Source organism: Echiichthys vipera (genome assembly GCF_963691815.1).
Source record: "Echiichthys vipera genome assembly, chromosome: 23".
In the NCBI taxonomy this organism is placed as follows: Eukaryota; Metazoa; Chordata; class Actinopteri; order Perciformes; family Trachinidae; genus Echiichthys; species Echiichthys vipera.
Genome location: NC_139848.1, coordinates 4138835 through 4158848, shown reverse-complemented (window position 1 = coordinate 4158848; position 20014 = coordinate 4138835). Strand labels below are relative to the sequence as shown.

Below are 20014 nucleotides of genomic sequence, written 5' to 3'. Positions count from 1 at the left end.
CCGAGCCAATGTTAGTGTACTTCCAGGTAGCGTACAGTCATAGTCAGTATCACTGTATTAAAAATGAAAAACACCTGTCGTGACTAGCTGCCCGTAAAAGCTAACTTCTCGTGTATGTGTGTTAGCTACAAAGCCAGGTGGTGTTGTCGTCGTGTTTCCTAGTGTTTGTCAGAGGGCAGGGACGTGCAAACACTTTTTGAAGAAGGGCAGGGGCGAAAAGGGAAAAAGGGTCCTCTTTAGTGGAGGACTCCTTTTTCCTTTACTTACTTAGCACACGTTTGGCTCTCAAGATACCACTTTAGCACGTGTTTTGTCTCCTAGAGGGCACTTTAGCACGCGTTTTGTCTCCTATTGGACACTTTAGCACACATTTTGGCTCCCAAGAGGCCACTTTAGCATGTGTTTTGACTTCTAGAGGACACTTTAGCACGTGTTTCGACTCCTAGAAGACACTTTAGCACGTGTGTTGACTCCTAGGGGGAACTTTAGCACTAGTTTTGAGTCCTAGAGAGCACGTTAGCTCTAGTTTTGACTCCTAGAGGGCACTTTAGCTCTAGTTTTGACTCCTAGAAGGCACTTTAGCATGTGTTCTGACTCCTATGGGGCCCTTTAGCACGTGTTTTGACTCCTAGAAGGCACTTTAGCATGTGTTTTGAGTCCTAGAGAGCACTTTAGCATGTGTTTTGACTCCTAGAGGGCACTTTAGCACGTGTTTTGACTCCTAGAAGGCACTTTAGCATGTTTTTTGAGTCCTAGAGGGCACTTTAGCATGTGTTTTGATTCCTAGAGGGCACCTTAGCTCGGGTTTGGCTCCTAAGAGACCACTTTAGCATGTGTTTTGACTGCTAGAGGGCACTTAAGCACTAGTTTGGACTCCTAGAGGGCACTTAAGCAGTGTTTTGACTCCTAGAGGCCGCTTTAGCTCTAGTTTTGACTCCCAGAGGCCACTTTAGCTCTAGTTTTGACACCTAGAAGGCACTCTAGCATGTGTTTTGACTCCTAGAGGGCACTTTAGCTCTAGTTTTGATTCCTAGAGGCCACTTTAGCTCTAGTTTTGACTCCTAGAAGGCTCTTTAGCATGTGTTTTGACTATTAGAGGGCACTTTGGCATGTGTTTTGACTCCTAGGGGGCACTTGAGCACGTGTTTTGACTCCAAGAGGACACTTTAGCACGTGTTTTGACTCCTAGGGGGCACTTAAACACTTGTTTTGACTCCTAGGGGGCACTTTAGCACTACTTTTGACTCCTAGAGTGCATTTTAGCATGCATTTTTTAACAGTTGCTACAAGTCTGTATTCTGCAGTGACAGGATGTTCAGGAAAACTACTTGGAGGAACACAGTCAGTGATGCAGTGAGTTTCCACCAAGACCAAGCCCTCAACACAACCATCTTTCTCCTGAAATCCTTCGGCCCGACAGGATTTCTGCTCAGGGAGGAGGGAGAGGCCGGGAACTTCAAGGTAAATCCTTCTGTGATCCAGGATGCTTATTTCTCAGACTCCACAAACCATGTTGTGCATCCTTACTCCACTCTTGTTCATGTTGTTCAGGTGTGCTTGGGTAACCCACATTCGTGCACTTGTCCCGTGTTCACCAGGGAGCTGGAGCCATGCAAACACATCTGCTGGTATCAGTAGCACACAAATGATGTCTGTAGTACGACTTGAAACTGTTATTTGTCTTATTTTGTTCAAGTAGTTTTAGTTAAATGTTCTGTAAGACACAAATATATTTGAAACAATCTAACGGTATCCATTTTGTGTGAACATATCAGTGATACTTTTCATCCATGAGCACTGCTAACCAGAATTTCCCTTTCAGGGTTTTACTGCGGAAATTCAGACTCCCCAGAGAACATGAATGTAAGTTGTTTAAATAAATTAACGCTTATTTGTGACACATTGAAAATGATGAAAACCCCTAGCATTTAACATTTCCTTCTAAACCTCGTATGAACATCACAACGCTGATTCATTAAACTAGAGTTGTTTATGCTGTTTAAAAGAACTGACCACCCGTGTGCTGCTGATGACATGTAGCGGTAAAAATAACTCTGCCCTAGATACATTTCAGCATGGACTTGTGGACAGACAGATCTTGGAGGTGCTCCATGGTTTACACCAACCCAAAGACCACCCCCGGATGGAAAATGATCCTTCTGCTGCTTCTGGGACCCCGGGCCAACCAGTCATTGGCCAGGAGGCTGGAAGTGTCTGCCGGAAAATTATCCAAGCCCAGGATGTATGTCCTATCTGTCAAGAAGAGCTGCTGGAGAAAAAACAGCCAGTCTCTTACTGCAGGTGCGTAGGAGCTGGAATTGTTCTGGGGTCATTGTTTTACTACGGTCATGTTTCATGATGATGTAAGATGTTCTATTCAACTTTAGTTGCACTACTGACCAGAACACGACCCCATAACAGTCTCAATACGGCACATCCAGCTGTTGATATACAGAGTGTTTTGCGGAAACCACCAGTACAGATTTTCGGATGTCGTAAAATTAGATTCAGATCTCCTGATAGTCACAGAAGAGGACATATCACTCAAGCACAAAGGAATACAGAAACTGTTTATTTGCATCGTGCAGACAGATTTGTGCACTCTCACATGCCCATCCTCGTGTCTCCTAGGTTCGGTTGTGGCAATAATGTCCACATCGCCTGCGTGAAGGTGTGGGCGGATCACCAGAGACTGTCAGACAGGGAAGAAACTGTGCGGTGCCCTCTGTGCAGGGAGGACTTCAGCTCTTTGAAGTTACTGCAGCAGCAGGTGAAAAACGCAGCAAAGCTCTTCACTGCAGCAGAGAGAGAGAAGCCAGACAGACACCTGGGAGTCCTGTGTCACAGCTGCAGTGTCTGCCCTGTCACTGGCAAATGTTTCAAGTAAGCAAGCAATATGAGTATTGTACATAGAGCTTTGTACAGTTTAAATCACAGTGTTCTCAGTATGGCGATTGTAATATTGTAGTCATGCTGTGCTCCCATGTCCCCTTTAATCCCTGCTATCATCTCCTCAGATGCACGGTCTGCAGTTACTTGTATCTATGCGAGGACTGCTTAAAGAAGGGCCGCCACCCACAGCATCCATTTGCATCACGGACGGTACGTTATTTTTAGATTCAGCTTTGACATAACACTGGTACTGCTTCAGCTAATCTCCCACCTCAGGACTCTTGAAAACCAGTAATCCAATATGGAGATGATTCAATTCACACCTGATAACAATAACAGTGTCTAAACCTGAAACAGAAAAGAAGAGAGAAGTGGCACCTCGTGACGGAGGACCTGAGTGACGAACCAAGGGGAGCGACCTCTCCGCCAGCAGCTGACAGGTGAGTTATCGAATACATGCAGACTATCCATTTCATCTTTGGTAGATGACGATAGACAGATTCACTCTGAACATTGATACTTTCCTGAGGGTGCTAATAAAACTATCGTTTGCCACTTCACGCTCAGCATCATCCCTGTAGCTGCAGACCCTCTACCTGAACATGTGTTGGGGTCTCTACCAGCGGTCAGGGTGAGATCAGGGTCTCAGCTCCTGGATGTGGGACAACAGTGTCGCATCTGCCTGCTGGATTTTAGCCTGGGTCAGCGTGTCCGAATTCTACCGTGTCATCACAAGGTAAAACTTGTTTCTTCTTAATCTCAGTATAATGAAACTTGTTTCAAATAATATCTTTAGAGCTTAAATTTATGTTTATCATATTATACAGATTAGTACAGGGTCACTCCATACCAACTCACCTAGACCTCCCAGTTCATGTCATGGTTTTTCTTCTAAACATCAATGTGAAAACTTCTATTCAATTAATGGGACCTTAAAACATATACAGAGCCTCCGGCCTGCAGCTCTGCCTCTCTACAAAAGAGGGCGTGTTAGTCGGATTAAGGAGTTCCTCAAAGACCTTCCAGCGCCCGACTACCTCATCAGATGAGGTCACCAGCGTCCCGTCCTTACTGTAAACAGCTTGGACGGTTCCCTGTTTCCCCCTCCTGAGGTGCCGGTTTCCAGAAGCACCCAAAAGTCCTTCTCCATGACTTCTGCCAAATCTGCTGCTTTGCCTCAGACATGCCAACCGCCTCTGAAGTCTTCCGGGATAACATATCTTTTAGCATACTATTCACTATTCAAACCTCACTGCCCCATACAGGTATTGAACTCACAACCTTTTGTCTTGAGCCATCTCTTACCACTTTGCACCATCTCATCACAAGAATTTCATGTTTGACGTTATATTTGTTATTCGCATATTCTTACTATTGTTTCAAAAACGTTGATCGAACATTATATAATGGTTCAGGCTTTAGATAGTTTATGATTTCCAAAATTCAACATTTGTGAGGTGTTCTTACCCTAACCTAAAAGGCTCAACACAACTTATGGTTCAACACCTAATTGAGCTGACTCTGCCATTGAGTTTGTGTGTTATGGTAAATAAATCAGCTCAGTCCTTAGAAATAGATCATTTATTGTTGTTAATGTGCTACATGCATTTAATGTTATTCTATAATTTAAAGCTAAGATGGTTGAATTGTCAATTAGCGTAGTGGTGCTAAGATAATAAATGTACAGTTCTTATAGAATTTGGTATTGATTCCATGGTAACAAAATGACATATGCTGGCATAGTAATATATAATACAGTGTATGGTTTGTACTGTTCTGAGTGAGGACATTAAAGAGTTAAAGCTCACTCTTACCTGAAGGGTGAGAAAATGTCCTTTCTCAGCACACAGATGCAAAGGAGAGCGGCCCCAGAGGTCTCGAGTGTTGAGCCGGGCTCTGTGTGTCAGCAGGTCCTGGACTATGAACTCTGAAGAGCTGTCTGTGTACAAATCATACAGGTTTATAGTCTTATTGGATTTATCCTATCAACTGAGATGAACACATTTCAGTCTTGCCTAGTTTTGTACCTAATGAGGATTTTTCATAAATTTAATAGAAGTTCTCACAATAATATTTACTACAAAATCCCTGAAATGAACTGGCACTTTTGAATAAAAAAGCTTGATACTGAATCAGAAGAAATAGAAATATAACTGTTATTTCTAACACACAGTGAATGAAATGTGGGGACTAGCCTTTATCCTGACTCTGTGAAGTGCATCAAGTCACTGAGAATATCAGAACCCAGTCAGCTGAGACTATAACACATCAAATCATAATGATTTAAACAAATGTAATCCAAAAAACATGACACAGCCCCCTCCTCTCTCCCCCCTCACATGTTCACACACTTCAGTTCCACACCGACTGTGTGGACCAGATCCTGCGGAAGTCCAACTCCTGCCCTCTGGATGGATTTGTCATTTATAACCCCTTGACTTGGGCTACCAGGGAAAGGAAGACCTCTCCTAAGTTGGCGCCCTGCCTTTCCAGTGACTGTGCCAAACCACCAGAAAATAACTTAAAGGACCTGTTTATTCCAGGAGTGGCACTGCGGGACAGGAACACTAAAGTCACTCCCTCACACGGTTCCCTTAACTTAGATGTGCTAACAGGCTCTCCGGTAACTTTAAACACCCCACAAGAGTTCATAAGTAATAGAGTTCAAGGCTTGTGCATCGCTAAAGGAGACAAAGAGCTGCAGAGAAAACAAATTCTTCTTATTTCTGAAAGAAGCTCTTCTTTTGATCACCTCAGTAGATCTGACTCAAGTGCACACTCCTCAAAGACGGCAACAAAACACAGCCCTGCTTCAGCGAACAGGTTTGCAGTGAGGAAAGTCAGAGTGCAACCACAGCTGAACCTTTTTGTAGGTTTGCAGAGACCGGAGTCAGACCACACAGCTGCTGTGGCCTCTCCGGCCAGGCGAGCTAGATCACAACCCCAAAGGACGGGCACGGGAACAGTTAAAGAGGCAAACAACAGACTGATTTCAGAGCTGAGAATGACTGGAGTCGTGATCAAAACACAGCCACAGAGGAAGACGTGAACTGAAATAAAGAAATCAATAAGTACGCATGCGTAACCCTTCATTCAACAACATGAAATGTATCTAAAATGCTGTTTTTGTGTCATTTTGCTCAAATGTATTTAATACATAATCAACTCCACAGTCGAAAATATAATAACAAACACTTCTGCGCAATAATTTGTATCAAGTAAGTTTATTAATTTAGTGCAAAAAAAGGCAAGACTAATAAAACTACCATCGTTACAGAGGTAAACACAAGAGGTGCCCACTTTGGAAGGAACAAAAAAAGCCTGTGAGGTTCAATGGATAGACACGAGAGGGGCACGCTATTAAAACACATTAAATCAACACAAATACATTCAGCGAGAGCACTTTAAAACAGGAGTGGCAGTAGCTTTGATTTGCTTGTCGAGAATTCAGCACAAAGTGTTCACAAACCGCTCCTCGGGTCGCTGTGCGAGCCGCGGGATGCTGCGTTTTCAAGCTGCATGTTCATTTGTAAGCATACTGAATGATTAGGTGCTCAACGTGTTGCTACATTTAAAATGACAAAGCTCAGGCTCGATGTACGCTCCCTTTGACTCTCCCTTAAAAACGGACCCTCTCAGGCTTTAAGATGAAAGAACAGCACAAAATAAGTGAAATCACAGCCACAGAATACATAAAATATTACTATTTACATACAAAAGAAGACATGGATGCTCGTACGAAGTGAACTCGTCAGGGGAATAAATGTACAGTATGATGGAAGACTGAATATGGCAAAATGGTGTGGTACTGTTGCCATTGTTGTATTTACACTGTGATAGGTTTCTGATAAAAGGGCACATCTTAAAGTGTGTGGGGGGGGGGCTTTATTTGACTTAAGACAAAAGCCACCGTGTCAGTTAGGGGACCGATGTGAAAAACAGGTGTTCCTTGTTGAAAACCAAATTATTAGAGAAATTGTATTTTTGACCTGATGGGAGATGTGAAGTTTAGGGGGTCACCAAAGTTACAATTCATCCTGAGGGAGGCATGAACCCATATAATAGTCAGTGAAACATTCGACCAGGTCTGCAGCCAATGATTATTTTCATTATCCATCTGCGGATTAATCATTTGGTGAATAAAATGTCAAAAAATAGTCAAAAATCTCACCGTTCCTGAAAGTCCAATGGGATGTTTTTAAATGTCAGTCCAACACAAAATGAGAAAAACAGGACAGCTCCAGCGTTTTCCACCTTTTTTTGCGTGAAAAATGACCCTAACAATTTATTATCAAAGTAATTAGGAATCTTCCTTTTTTAGTGCAGTGACTCATCAATCAGTCAACTTATTGTTGCAGCTCTACATTTGACACAAAACTACACGTCAACCAAAGCGGGTTTACCAAAGTCAGTCGGATTCATGTTTTGAATGTTCGTTTATAATTCAAACTTCAATTGAAAAACCCATTTAAAACCATCTCTCCTTCTTCAGTCACATCTGTCGACACGTAAAAAAAAAACGTGACCCAGTGGTCAGGGAGTGAATGTATTGGGTCAAATAAAACAGGTTTTCAAAGCAAAAGTCCAAGGCACCGAATTAAAGTTATATAATGACAATACTTTATAAGGCTAATACTTTGTTATTAAGATAGAAAATAATAACAATGCATCACCTGTGGGTGGTGAAGCAGAAGGTTTGGGTTCACTAACTTAACATTGCAAATTGTGTAATTTAGGTGATATATCAAATGATTTCCTCAGAGCTGTGCATCATCATTTTAATAGCACTACTCAAACCAATCAGCATCAGACGAGCTGAGCTTTTCCTCCTGGGGCTTCTAGGTGCTGTGATTCTCACATTGTGACCCGTCATCACAGTGCAGAAATCCTGGGGTTTTATTGTTGTAATAGAGTTTGCAGCTCAACACTGAGTCTCCTTCCAAGACAATGAAATAAACCATTCAGTCCCCAAGTAATCCAAAGGCTACAATGACGTAATGTTAGCTTTTACAGTAAAAATGTGTTCATACGCACAAGGAAACATTCATTTTCATGCATTCTGAAATAACCGTAAGCTTTAAACCTTGAGTATCAGGCGTGATAACGTCAAACTGGCAGCTTAGCTTTGCAGTGTACATCAGTGTTTTACTCCTAAAGCCAGTGGAGTGGGTGACAGGTTGACAATCAGATACAATCTCATGGGTTCTTCTGACAGAGCTAAATCTAATAATGACAGGTAGACCCAGAGTTTCTCTTTAAGTGAAACGAGGCGTCTATTATTCAAATTAACAGCAGGCATTTATGATGAAGACACGTCCACTACATACAGACCTGTGTCCGTCCTGCAAACCCCTCAGATTTGACTAAACACACACAAACACTGTGCCTTTGGTGATCATATTTCATGATGACAGGCAGTAGGAAGGCACCCTCTTAATGCCAGTGCTGGGGATGATGGGGTATCGTGTTCTCGTGGACGTTTTGCTGCAAAGAACCTCGCTGGTGATCTTCAGAGAATGGGAGAACGATGGTGCACGAACATGTCTAACAGCAGCTGCGTGATGATTCAACATGACCTGGATCCTGCTTTAGTTTCTTGAGATAGCGAATGCATTCTTTGGCAAAGTTGTACAATCACATAACTTAACAACGATGCCTGCGTGAGCGGTGAAACGCGTTTGGATCACTCGGCACTCGTGACACCATGTGATGAAAACAGCTCAATGTGGGTTAGATGGACATTTAAACTAAGCGCTGATGAAAAAAATGCTTGATGTTTGCAACAAGCCATGCTCTAACTTCTCTTGGTCAGAGGTCTCCCCTCGCGGACATGCTTGGCGCTCCTCTTTTCCGTCTTCCCCTTCTCCCTCACTTTCCTCAGGCGCCGTGGAGGTGGTGTACCTCTTGACTCGCTGTCCTCCTGAGCGCTGGATGTATCCATCCCGTCTCGCTCTTCAGGAATGTTGGGAATAGCTCCACTGCTCCCGTCTAAAATGTTCCTCAGAGAAGGGTCCTCTGGCGTACAGGTGGCCGTGGTGCCGCTCTCACTACTGCTCAGGTCCTGCTCTTCACCATAGCGCCCCCCTCGGCTGTGGTACGGCAGGGAAGACGCCCTGATTGAGCGCTTCTCCCGCTCCGTCTCGCGAATATTATGCTGCGGCTCGTTCATGTCCACTCCTGAGTCCAGGCTCGTGTCGTTGCTGCTCGGCGGGCGGTGGCGGTTTTGGAGCTCAATAATGGAGTGGCGGACCTGGGCGGCCGGCTTCCCGTCTAAGGAGACAAACCAGGCCCTGGAGTGAGACTTGCCACGGGTCAGCTCCAGCAAGGTGCGTTCTGATATCCCCTGCAGCTCGCTGGGTACACCGTGCCCACTGCTGAAGGCCGCCATACCAGCTGCCTCGTTCAGAGTCCCAGGCACAGAGACCGAGGATTCAAGGAGGTTACTGTAGCGTCCCCACATGACGGCGTTAGGGCCTTGGCCCTGAGGAGGAGTCTCCAGGGGCTGGGGCTCATCTTGGTTGCTCTGCTGTTGGCTGCCTCCACTTTGGGAGTGGTGGTGAGGGTCTTTGGGTAGTGTCTGGGTGTAGCTGTCCTTACTCACAGGCTCTGAGTGAGGGTCATACTCAATTCCATTGCGGGGGAAAGTCGCAGACTTGCAACCTGACAGCTGCTGCTCCTGAGCACTGAAGAGCTCTGGTGCCTGAATAATAGCCACCGGCTGGCTGTAAATATGAACCAGCTTATCTGGAAAGAAGTTGTCAGAGTTCATGTTGGCCCTGTTCTGCTCTGACTTCTCCCGGAGCCGAGCCACGTCTTCACTGTTGATGTAGTGAGACGGCGGCTGGGAACCTTTGATCCGATCCAGAGCAATGTTCCCATAAAGAGGAGCCGCCGGGCGACTCCCTGGATCCTCCACATAGATGTTGTAGTTGGCTTTGTGCCTCGGCGTGGTCGAGGGTTCACACTGGACGCTGCAGGAAGCCAGGCTGTTGTCGCCAGAACGGAACAATAAACCCTCTTCCATGTGGGTGGAGGTGGTTTGGTCTTTTTTCACCACCGTGAGTTTGGAAAAGCGCGCTCTCCTCCTCCTCCTGGGCTCTCGATAAGAACCTCTCCTATACAGAAGAAGCAGAATTTAATCAGGGTGGACTAGAGTTACATAGGGCTTATATGAAGATCAAACAAGTATAATTCATTAAGAGGTCTAAACTTATCTCTTCTAAACTATAATTCATTGATAAGTAAGGACTGTCGAATGTGTGTTATATTCTGTAAGTTGTACGTGACTGAATAACATGTGTGAGCAGCTTTCTTACCTGCAGTGACACAGCAGCAAGGAGAGGAATCCCACCACTATAGCCAGCGTTGCTCCCAGGATTCCCATCAGCAGGTAGGTGTGGTATGATAGGAAATCAATGGAGCCTCCGTATCCTACGTTATATAAATGGCATGACATGAAAAATGCATCAGAACAAGTTTCATATACTGCACTAACGTAAAGCTAGATGAGATACGTACCGTTTGATGAGGGAACGGGGGCAGCGATCCAGTAGCCCAGATGGGAAGCAGTGTAGGTCCAAACCAGCTCATGGCCAAAGGATTTCACTATCCCCAGCCCCTGATTCTCCCACGCACCTGTTGTGTTTGGTCACAGCATCCGTGAACAATGTGTTAACCTTTATTTTGCACGTGTCACGTGTTATTTTGTAATATAATTTAGTGGGTCTCTGTAATCTTTTCTGCTTACCTGTCTTTAGGTTGAAGGCCCAGGCTGGTACGGTATCAGAGGCCCTGAGGTGTGTGCCGTGTCCCAGGGGGAGGCTGATTTGAATGGGCCCTCGAACTTGGAGCTCCTTGCCATCGGAGTACAGCAGGACATCGACGGCTGCCACCGCCTTCAGCTCGATGTTTCTGAGCACTGCAGACACGAGGAGGAGTGATCCAGTCAGAGCAGCCAATCAAAGGACGTTTAAATGGTAAAGCAAATTCATCTCATCTCATCTCATCTTCAGCCTCTTATCCGGGGTCGGGTCGTGGGGGCAGCAGCTTTAGCAGGGGACCCCAAACTTCCCTTTCCCGGGCCACATTAACCAGCTCTAACTGGGGGATCCTGAGGTGTTCCCAGGTCAGTGTGGAGATCGAATCTCTCCACCTGGTCCTGGGTCTTCCCCGAGGCCTCCTCCCAGCTGGACGTGCCTGGAACACCTCCCTAGGGAGGCGCCCAGGGTTCATCCTTACCAGATGATCCTGAACCACCTCAACTGGCTCCTTTCAACACAAAGGAGCAGCGGCTCTACTCCGAGTTCCTCACGAATGCTGAACTTCTCCCCCTCTCTCTAAGGGAGACTTCAGCCCCCCTCCTGAGGAAGCACATTTCGGCTGCTTGTACCTGCAACCTTGTTCTTTCGGTCATGACGTAAAGTAAATTCTTCTGTTTAAAATAGTTGTAGTTTAAATATTGCCTAAAATCCATTTAGTAAAGAATGATCACGAAACAACAAAGCAGGCAGCGAGATCTGCTTGATTTAAAGAACGTCTTTAAATAATTGTTGGTAAAACCATTTTTTAATGAGGCTGTTTTTAACGCTCACGTGATTTCCTGCTGATGATGCCCGGAGTGCAGTTGGTGCAGTCTTTGGCCAGGTGGTGCTGTGGCACAGTCAGATACGCTGTCACCGAGGAGACGTTGCTCTTATCGGACATGGTGAGGAGGTTCTTGGGGAACTTCACCATGGGTCGGGATGAGCTGTCTGTAAAAACAACATGGCGTAAATCTGGACACATAATTGATCTGAAAACAGTAAAAACAGTATCAGTGGTGACCTTTTTTTCTATTCACATTTTAATATAACAAATACATGTTGTGTAATACTTGTTTTTCTTGTATCTTGACATTGAATCCGTTCTTGATTTTCTACTTTCTTCAATCCGTGCAAATCGTAAACTTAAAAACGCCCAGATAATCCGGTTAAAGCTCCCATTTAGCTCCGTTATTTCAGGAAAAAAACAAAATCTAAAAAGTGTGTCAACTCACCAGGTAACTTCCCTGTGATGAGCACCGAGTCTTCAAACAGCCAGATGTTCCCCTGACTGTGAGGCAGCAGCAGCAACGTCACAGCAGAGAAAACTACAGGAAGACAAACAAAACACAAATGACACTTACTACATTTCTACCCAACAGAAAAAGGTCAGTCAGAGACCAAAAGTGGCAACTTTACCAATAAATAAACCTTTGAGAGACGGATGTAATGAAAACTGTTACTTAAAGTTAGTTTAACATATTCTATAATCACTTAATAAGGCATTTAAGCAGAGACGAGACAAGTCAACCTTTGTTGTTTGTGACTTGTGGGTCTGCAATACCACCAGCAGGGGGCAGCACCACCTCAAGCCTCCTTTTGGGGTTCAGCTGTCTGGCTCGGCAGCACAAAAGGGAGGCGCCTCTAATAATGCAGAGCAAAGCAGGTCTCGACAGATGACGTTCTTTCATCATCCCTCTTATCCATCACAACACCTGCTCCATCTTTGCTCTGAAACACTGCCTCCTCCCTGCTTCCTCTCTGTCTGACACAGCCCATTAAGAGGAAGTGGGAGCAGGGACAATAAAGTAGGACCCAGGCCCCTTCTCTCTCTCTCTCTCTCTCTCCCTCTCTCTTTTTACACCAACATGAGATCGCCGTGACTAAAAAGCCCCCACCCCCCTCTGCATTCGCCCGGGCGCAGGACAAAGACACTTTGCTGAGGCAGGGATATACCCCCACGCTTGAGTCAGACACCTTGACTCGCATGCTGCTGTAGTAATAATCAATAACACCGGGGTGTTCAGTTACACTTGACTGTACACTGGGAACATGCATTGCTTCATCATGAACAAACCTCAGAGACAAGTTGTGTGTTGTCGCAGACACTTCATTAATCTGTGATGACCATGAATTATGCACTTGTGTGAATACCGTGGCTGGCGTTACAGGAGAGAAGGACTCACAAATGACTGCACCGCCTTAAGCAAAAGCTTGATTTTCCCTCAGTAGCAGTAGTTGTAGTATTTTAATCAACCCACATCACAATATTTACACAGCTAAGAGGAATACGTCCTTGAGCGGAGCACTTCCTTCTCAGTTGAGCAAGAGTAATCGGCTAAATGCCAATAATTGTGTTTTTCTTTATGCTCCGATCGATCCTTGTTGGATAATCTGCTTTACTGGCGTCCCTTTGGGGGAAGGTCAGCTGCGACGCTGGAGCTGGTCAGGACGCAGGGTTCAGCATTTCAGCTGAGGGGATGATGAGAAACCACAAGAACTCCTGCAGTCAGAGGAGCCAGGCTTATGACTCAAAGGTAGATCAGGGGAAAGATTTCAGCCATGTGAGTGCATGTTCTCCTAAACCAGTGGTTCCCCACACACTAAACTAACTGTTTATCCATTTTAGCTAATTAACTGTTTAGTCAGTAGACCTACTTATAGCATACGATCACTCTATTTCAACTGTTTATCCATTTATAGCTACTGTACCGCTTTAAACTTCTGTGCTTCCTACCCAACTAGATTTCATGCGCGTCTGCACCGTGCCCCGTGCTTTAGGGTCCTTGTCCCCCCCTCCAGGCCCGTTTGTACTCACTCTACCTGGGCCTCGGCGAATGCTTCTTGCTGCCTATACGTCATCACGCCGTCACACGTCATATGTCAGTTGATGACGTCATGGCGATGCGTGGCTTTGTTTCCAAATCTTTCCGTAGACCTCTGAGTTTTTGTGCGTCTTGTCGACTGTTTTTGAATCTTTTCATCGACCAAATCTGCAGTAAACACTCCACCTCAGCATCACACCAACGTGAACCTTTCACCGCCATTGTTTGAAATGTCCGCGCATGGTCCCTCCTTCTTTTTTCTATGACGTCAGAACCGCCGTAGGCCTCCTGCTCGTACACGTGCAAACGTGCTTTACAAAAGCCCACCTCTCCCAAACGCGCCGTGGCCGGCTAACGTGGCGCTCCTAGGTTGCACTCACACTGGTCAAACGAACCAGACTTTAGCCGTGAAACCTGTTTGGGCACGGTACGGATGGACAGTGTGAGTGCGCCCTTACATAACTACGACCTGTTGGCTAGTAGTCAGATCTTACAGGTGATATACAGGTAGGTTACTAGTTTAATCAAATCATAATTTCTATTTTTTTTTTTTCAAATGAGTTGAGCTGCTCCCCCATCTCCCCCTGGTTGGGAATCTCTGCCTGAAACAATTATTGTGTGAAGGTGTGCACTCAAAGAGTCAAAGTTGTTACTCACTGGGTCTCTTGGTGGTGCTCCAGGGTAGCGGGCTGGGGACGTAGCCCTCCATGTTGCCCAGCAGGGTTAGACTGAGGCCTGGACTGTACGTTACCCAGAGCAGAACCTCGCCTGTCTCCCCTGTTGGGGCAGAGCTCCTCAGGGTGTGGTTGACGTAGACGTCCACTGTAGCACCTGGAAGCGCCTGACGGGTGACCATGTCCCTCACCAGGACCTTCAGGGCAAACTGGGGCTCTGGGGTGAAAATGCCAGAAGATATCATGATTTAGACTTTATACTGGTGTTTGTTCTTCAGGTAGGCTGCCTATCAGCACGCCTGCTAGAGTAAGAAAGTGTTTATTTGCGGTGACACTTGTGTCTCTGCAGGTGTCCCATGTGCCTGCAGACCAGCCTCACCCACTTCCTCTCAGCAGTACGCCATAACCTTTCTCTCGCCATGAAAAAGTGATGAGGCATACACCGCTGAGCCGTCGGGAGAATGAAAGATACATCAAAACCGAGTTCTTCCACATGCACTCAGGAGCATGCAGACCTTATGGTTGATATGAAGCAAGTGGACCAGACCAGAATGCATTTGTCTAAATCTAGTGAGGCTAAAAACATCCTCGTTAGTTACTCCTACTCCCCACTTGTGTTGTTTCCAGTATTCTGTTTGTTTTAAAAGCCAACTTTGTTAAATTAAACTGTGTATCAGACATGAACAACATCCGTCCCAACTCCCTTCCTAACGTCTGGCTCCTCGCACGTCTCCAACCTCTTCTTCAACCATCGCCATCGTCAACTGCCTTTTTTTCCGTCAGTCACTTCTCCGAAACTCATCATCCAAAGTCCTAGATAACCTCCAGGACATCCAGAACGCATAGCGTGTTGCGGTCTGTAAATCTGACATTAACATGGCAGCTGGACGTGGAAAGCATTAAAGCCACCATCAGAGCCCGGTCTGGGTGTAAACAGAGGGGAGGAGAGGCTCAGGTCGTGTATCAGCAGAGCGGCGCACGGTTAACATCACCTGCTCAGGCCAAAAAGATAAAAAACCTAATCCCCCAAACCTGCACATTATACATCTTAATCCTATCAGCCTGTTGGCCTGACTGCCTGTGAATACGTCCAATAGCTCATCAATAGAAAGAGCGAAATAACAATTAGGAACATTACAGTAAATTACCCTCTTAAATGTTTCTGCACAAAATATCTATAATATGGCTCATATTTGACCAGCATGTCCCTCACACCTGCATGCATATTCTTTCATTTGCCTCTCAAATGAATTAAAAGTGTCATATTTAATGAAATGTTGCATTCTGTGGTAGTTTTGCATCATTTCAAATGTATTTATAGACACACTTCCTCACAGGAAACTACCGCAGGGCTTCTTTTACTGCATAAATGCTACATAACAAGTCAATTATGGAGTATAATCTTGTTTCTTTTTTAGTTTCACCAGACCCAGCAGCCTAACATGAGGTGCCCAGCACTGCTACCTGACTCGGTTATGAGTCACGGTCCCCTCCGTGCAGCTCATTTCCATTTTCTCTAACAATGAGCCGCAGACGGAGAGCTCTTATTGTTGTTGTTTACCTTCTGTGGGAGCGGAGGGGCTGAGGAACCGCTCCGGGGCCGTCGGCTCGGTGACTGACGGCTCTCCGACCGCGACTGTGAGGCCATTGTCCCCGGGCGAGGAGGAGGGCAGGCCGCCGCCCTCCTCCGCGGCTCTCACCGCCCCATCCAGGCACCAAATCAAAAGCAACGACGGCAGAAGGAGCAGCGGCGGCGGCAGCAGGGAGCGTTCAGCGGCGGGCATGGCGAGAGGGGGAGCAGGCTCAAAGACATAACGAACCGCGAGAGACGAGCTCGGGAGGAGGAGAAGAACGCGGTCCGGAGGTGTTTGTCCTTATTCCGAGGGCCTCATCTCGTCTCTCTCGTGGTTTCTTCCAGTGTTGGTGCGGACAGAGGGGGGGGGAACCCCGCGGAGGAAGGATGCGCTGGTGCTGAGGCTGGGCGTGTGTGGCCCAAGCTCGTTTATAACAGGAAGATGTGTCACGCGTTGCAAAACCAAAACATCCACCCTGAAATGTTTATAATCTAATTATCCGGACTGTATGAACCACAAGAGTCCATCTTAATCACGGTTATTGTGCAGTAGTGGAAATACATTAGTGAAAAGTAATGTTTTAACCCTAAAGTCCATCCACTATTTGATATTTCAACAAAGGGAAATCACAATGATCTATATAAAAATAATAATTTTGTGCATGCAATGGACCATGAATATGTGCTCACACATGTAGGCTACTTACAATTTGATGTTTAGTGAAACTGTGATAATGTGCTAACCATTGCTGTACCAAGAAGAAGCTGCAGAGTGAGACGTCTCTCTGTCCTGATCGTCTCTGGTAAGAGGGGAGATGCTGTTACATCATTGGGGTGTGCGTGGCCCTCTGCCGGTAACCTGAGATCCATGTCTGCCTACTTTTATCTCCACTGCTTTGACAAAACAATTAGGCCCTCGTGTGTTATATTATTTCCCCCATTGTTCCTGTAAATATCACCATTTCTCATTATTGTCTCACTCTGTCCATCTGTCCGTCTTTTCTCTCTTCTTGTCTTCCTCCTCTTCTTCCACAGAGCTGGGTCTGTCCCACGTTACCTTGCCACCGTACTCTACAGGGGAATTGTTGGGTCTCTGTAAATCACAAATAAGTCATAGAGTGTGGTCTTTACCTGCTCTGCAAAGTGTCCTGAGATAACTTTGGTTGTTGTCCTGTGTGTGTTGACCCATTTAGGCCTATGCTATGTTTATGGTGGGGGTACGGTTGCTATGGTCCTGCTTCCTGTTATTCAGGAGCAGGACAAACAAGGCTTCTTTGTTAAAAGCTGATAACTTTGCAAGCAACTCAGTCATCTATGACCCATGTTGGATATACATTTCATTCTATTGTAGAAGAAAGAAATAATTGTAACGGCTGAAAAATCAATGCAAACGTGCGCAGGACAAGGAGGAGGACAAGGATACAAACGTGCTCCTGAAAGAGATGAATGGTGGATGGAGGTTTTTGGACTTTATGGATTTCTGTAAAAAATCCTGAAATCAAGAATGCTAATTTAGGCTTCGCTCAGCCGCTGTAACTGTGGGTACTCTGCTGTACGCAGATGATGTTGCTCTGCTGGCTGAAGATGATTTACAGAATATGTTACATTTATTAAAGACTTGGTGTTATGGATGGGGGCTGTCAATAAATAAATAAACACATAATTCATTTTTGTTCCAAGAAGTGGGAAGATTTTACCTTTCTGGAACATGACATTGAAATATGTATCTGAGTATAAATATTTGGGATTTCCTCTTGATGAGTTTATGACTTATGGAAATGGAATAAAACTCTTGGCTGGTTCAGCGAGCAGAGCTTTGGGGTCTGTTGTCAAGTAAAAAATCTGTAAAGACCTCAGATATTGTAATTCCTCTCAACTGTAAGATGCATGTGTTTCTCCTATTTTGAATTATGCCTCTGAGATACAGGGATTTAAAGAAAGGTCAGTTTCAGATGCAGTGCAACTCAGAGCTCTACGTTGTTTTATAGGCATTGATACATTTGCCCCTTCTCTGGCTGCTCAGGGTGATATGGGTCGGATTCCTGGATCAGTGCGAAGGAAACGTGAAACGATTAGATTGGAATCGTTTCGTAAAAATGTCAGATAACAGGATCATCAAGAAGGTCTCATATGTTCTCCAATTTACACTCCTACTTCAAAATAAGAGTCCAATGAGCAACAGAAGGAGGACAAAGGTGCATCCAGGGTCGAAAGGGATGAGTCAAATAAGCAAAGAATGAGGACAAGTCTGTCACATCAGATAGCTTGGGTGTTATGAGGAAGGCTGCAGACCAGTAGGTTGGAGCTTCAAGCCCCATGGGCTGTAGCAGGTAGCTTGTTTACTCACCTTCTATCTCATAACCTATAGCATATAACCTTGTATATTTCCCTGCCGTAGCTATAATGTTGCTATATATGCTTTGCAGCTTGGTCATGACGAATCATGATCGAAGTTGCAAGAAGGAAAATTTTGTTTCTCTGCTTACATAAACTGATTGTTTGTTCTGGGAGTTATTTGCATAACCCCTTACCTATATGTCCCAGGAACAACGGTGGGGACAATGCCCCCACCACCACCTCCTTCAGCGGTTGCGCTCAGCACTGTTCTGGGGTGGGCTTCGTACTCCAAACTCATTCCACAGAAGGTCATGGTCTCTGCCACAACCCCAACAGTGTCACTGGCAATGAGAGCTAGTCTCTTTGCGTGTTTGACTCTGGATTTCAAATTGTTATTAAACCTTAAAACCTGCTACAGCCCACGGGGCTCGAACCTCCAACCTACTGGTCTGCAGCCTTCCTCATAACACCCAGGCCATCTGATGTGACAGACTTATCCTCATGCTGTGCTTATTTGACTCATCCCTTTCAACATTAGAGCATAAAAGTCTACACTTGCTTCTCTGAGACACTTTCCCCTCCTTCTGTTGCATATTAGACCCTTATTTTGAAGTAAGAGTGTAAACTGGAGACAGTTTTTCTGCACCTTGTGAGGCTCAAACCTCTAACCTCTTAGTCTTCAACCTGTCTCATACCACCTTCACTATCTGATGTGACGTGCCTGTCCTGGTCTCTGAGGGCACGCTCACACTGACTGTGGTATAACAGTCACAGTAACAATAGCAGCAGGAAACTCCCCCAGCTTTAATATGATCAAATGATATAAATACACTATATTTGTTGCATGTTTGTTGGGTGATCGAGGCTGTTCATAATCTAACTCGCACATGTTTAGAATTAGGGCGGAGCGTTTACATTAAAGTCATGTTTCCAGTGTTCAAAAGTTTACAAAGGTACTGTAGTTGTTGGCTCAACAACTAATCTATCTGAATGGCAAATACTGATCAGAGAACAATTATTGATTGAATAAATAATTTAATCCGGGACTCAGGGAGGAGAGAGACAATTAAATACAGAGGTGGGGTCGAGGACTGGGGCGAGGACTGGGTGGAGGACAGGAACGAGGACAGGGACAAAGACAGGGACGAAGAGAGGGTCAAGGAAAGTGTGAAGACAGGGATGAGGACAGGGTCGAGGACATGGACAAGGACAGGGACGAGGACAGGGTGGAGGACAGGGACGAGGACAGTGGAAGAGGACAGGGACGAAGAGAGGGTCGAGGAAAGTGTGAAGACAGGGACGAGGACAGGGTCGAGGACAGGGACAAGGACAGGGACGAGGACAGGGTGGAGGACAGGGACGAGGACAGTGGAAGAGGACAGGGACGAAGAGATGGTCGAGGACAGTGTGAAGACAGGGACGAGGACAGGGTCGAGGATGGGGACGAGGACAGTGGAAGTTGGATGTCAAGGCTCCGTCTGTGTGGCCTTCAGGAGCTCCTTGTATGATCCATAACTAAAATACAGAGAAGTTGGATTCGTCACCCACATAAAACAAATGAAAAGCAAGGAAATCAAAATATCTGGCTGTGACAAAAGTGAAACTTGGATGTGTAGAGGTTGATAAAGAAAACCGGATCATATATGTTTGTTTTTCTAGTGTCTAGAATTTAATATTGTTCTCATATTTCTAATGAAACAAGTTTGACAAAAAGGAGATTCATTTAAAAACAAGGTATGGTCCCTTTAAAAAAAAGGACTTTGGGGTGAAAGTCAACTGGTCGCTCTTTCTGTCCCAGGGCGTCATGAACAAGTCATAGTCTACCGTACCAGACACACCAACCTGACAAATGTAGAGCCCGACTGATGCATTGGTCAGGCCAAAAGATGGCTAACATGTGTCTCGTGTCATTTC

General features: G+C 45.4%; 2 protein-coding genes across 2 annotated transcripts; one reads left to right on the top strand and one right to left on the bottom strand.

Annotated features, from left to right (window-relative positions):
* Window positions 1-1311: 1311 nt before the first annotated feature.
* On the top strand, window positions 1312-6543 carry zswim2 (zinc finger, SWIM-type containing 2; the record flags this gene model as incomplete). Its single annotated transcript, XM_083937984.1, has 10 exons — window positions 1312-1461; window positions 1552-1628; window positions 1823-1863; window positions 2064-2301; window positions 2632-2883; window positions 3018-3102; window positions 3250-3332; window positions 3460-3628; window positions 5249-5515; window positions 6532-6543. 10 exons carry the CDS (start codon window positions 1312-1314, stop codon window positions 6541-6543), a joined length of 1374 nt encoding a protein of 457 aa, XP_083794110.1.
* Window positions 6544-8686: 2143 nt separating this feature from the next.
* fam171b (family with sequence similarity 171 member B) lies at window positions 8687-15974 on the bottom strand (the record flags this gene model as incomplete). Its single annotated transcript, XM_083937848.1, has 8 exons — window positions 8687-10007; window positions 10209-10323; window positions 10411-10527; window positions 10640-10810; window positions 11484-11642; window positions 11927-12019; window positions 14174-14407; window positions 15752-15974. 8 exons carry the CDS (start codon window positions 15972-15974, stop codon window positions 8687-8689), a joined length of 2433 nt encoding a protein of 810 aa, XP_083793974.1.
* Window positions 15975-20014: the final 4040 nt, after the last annotated feature.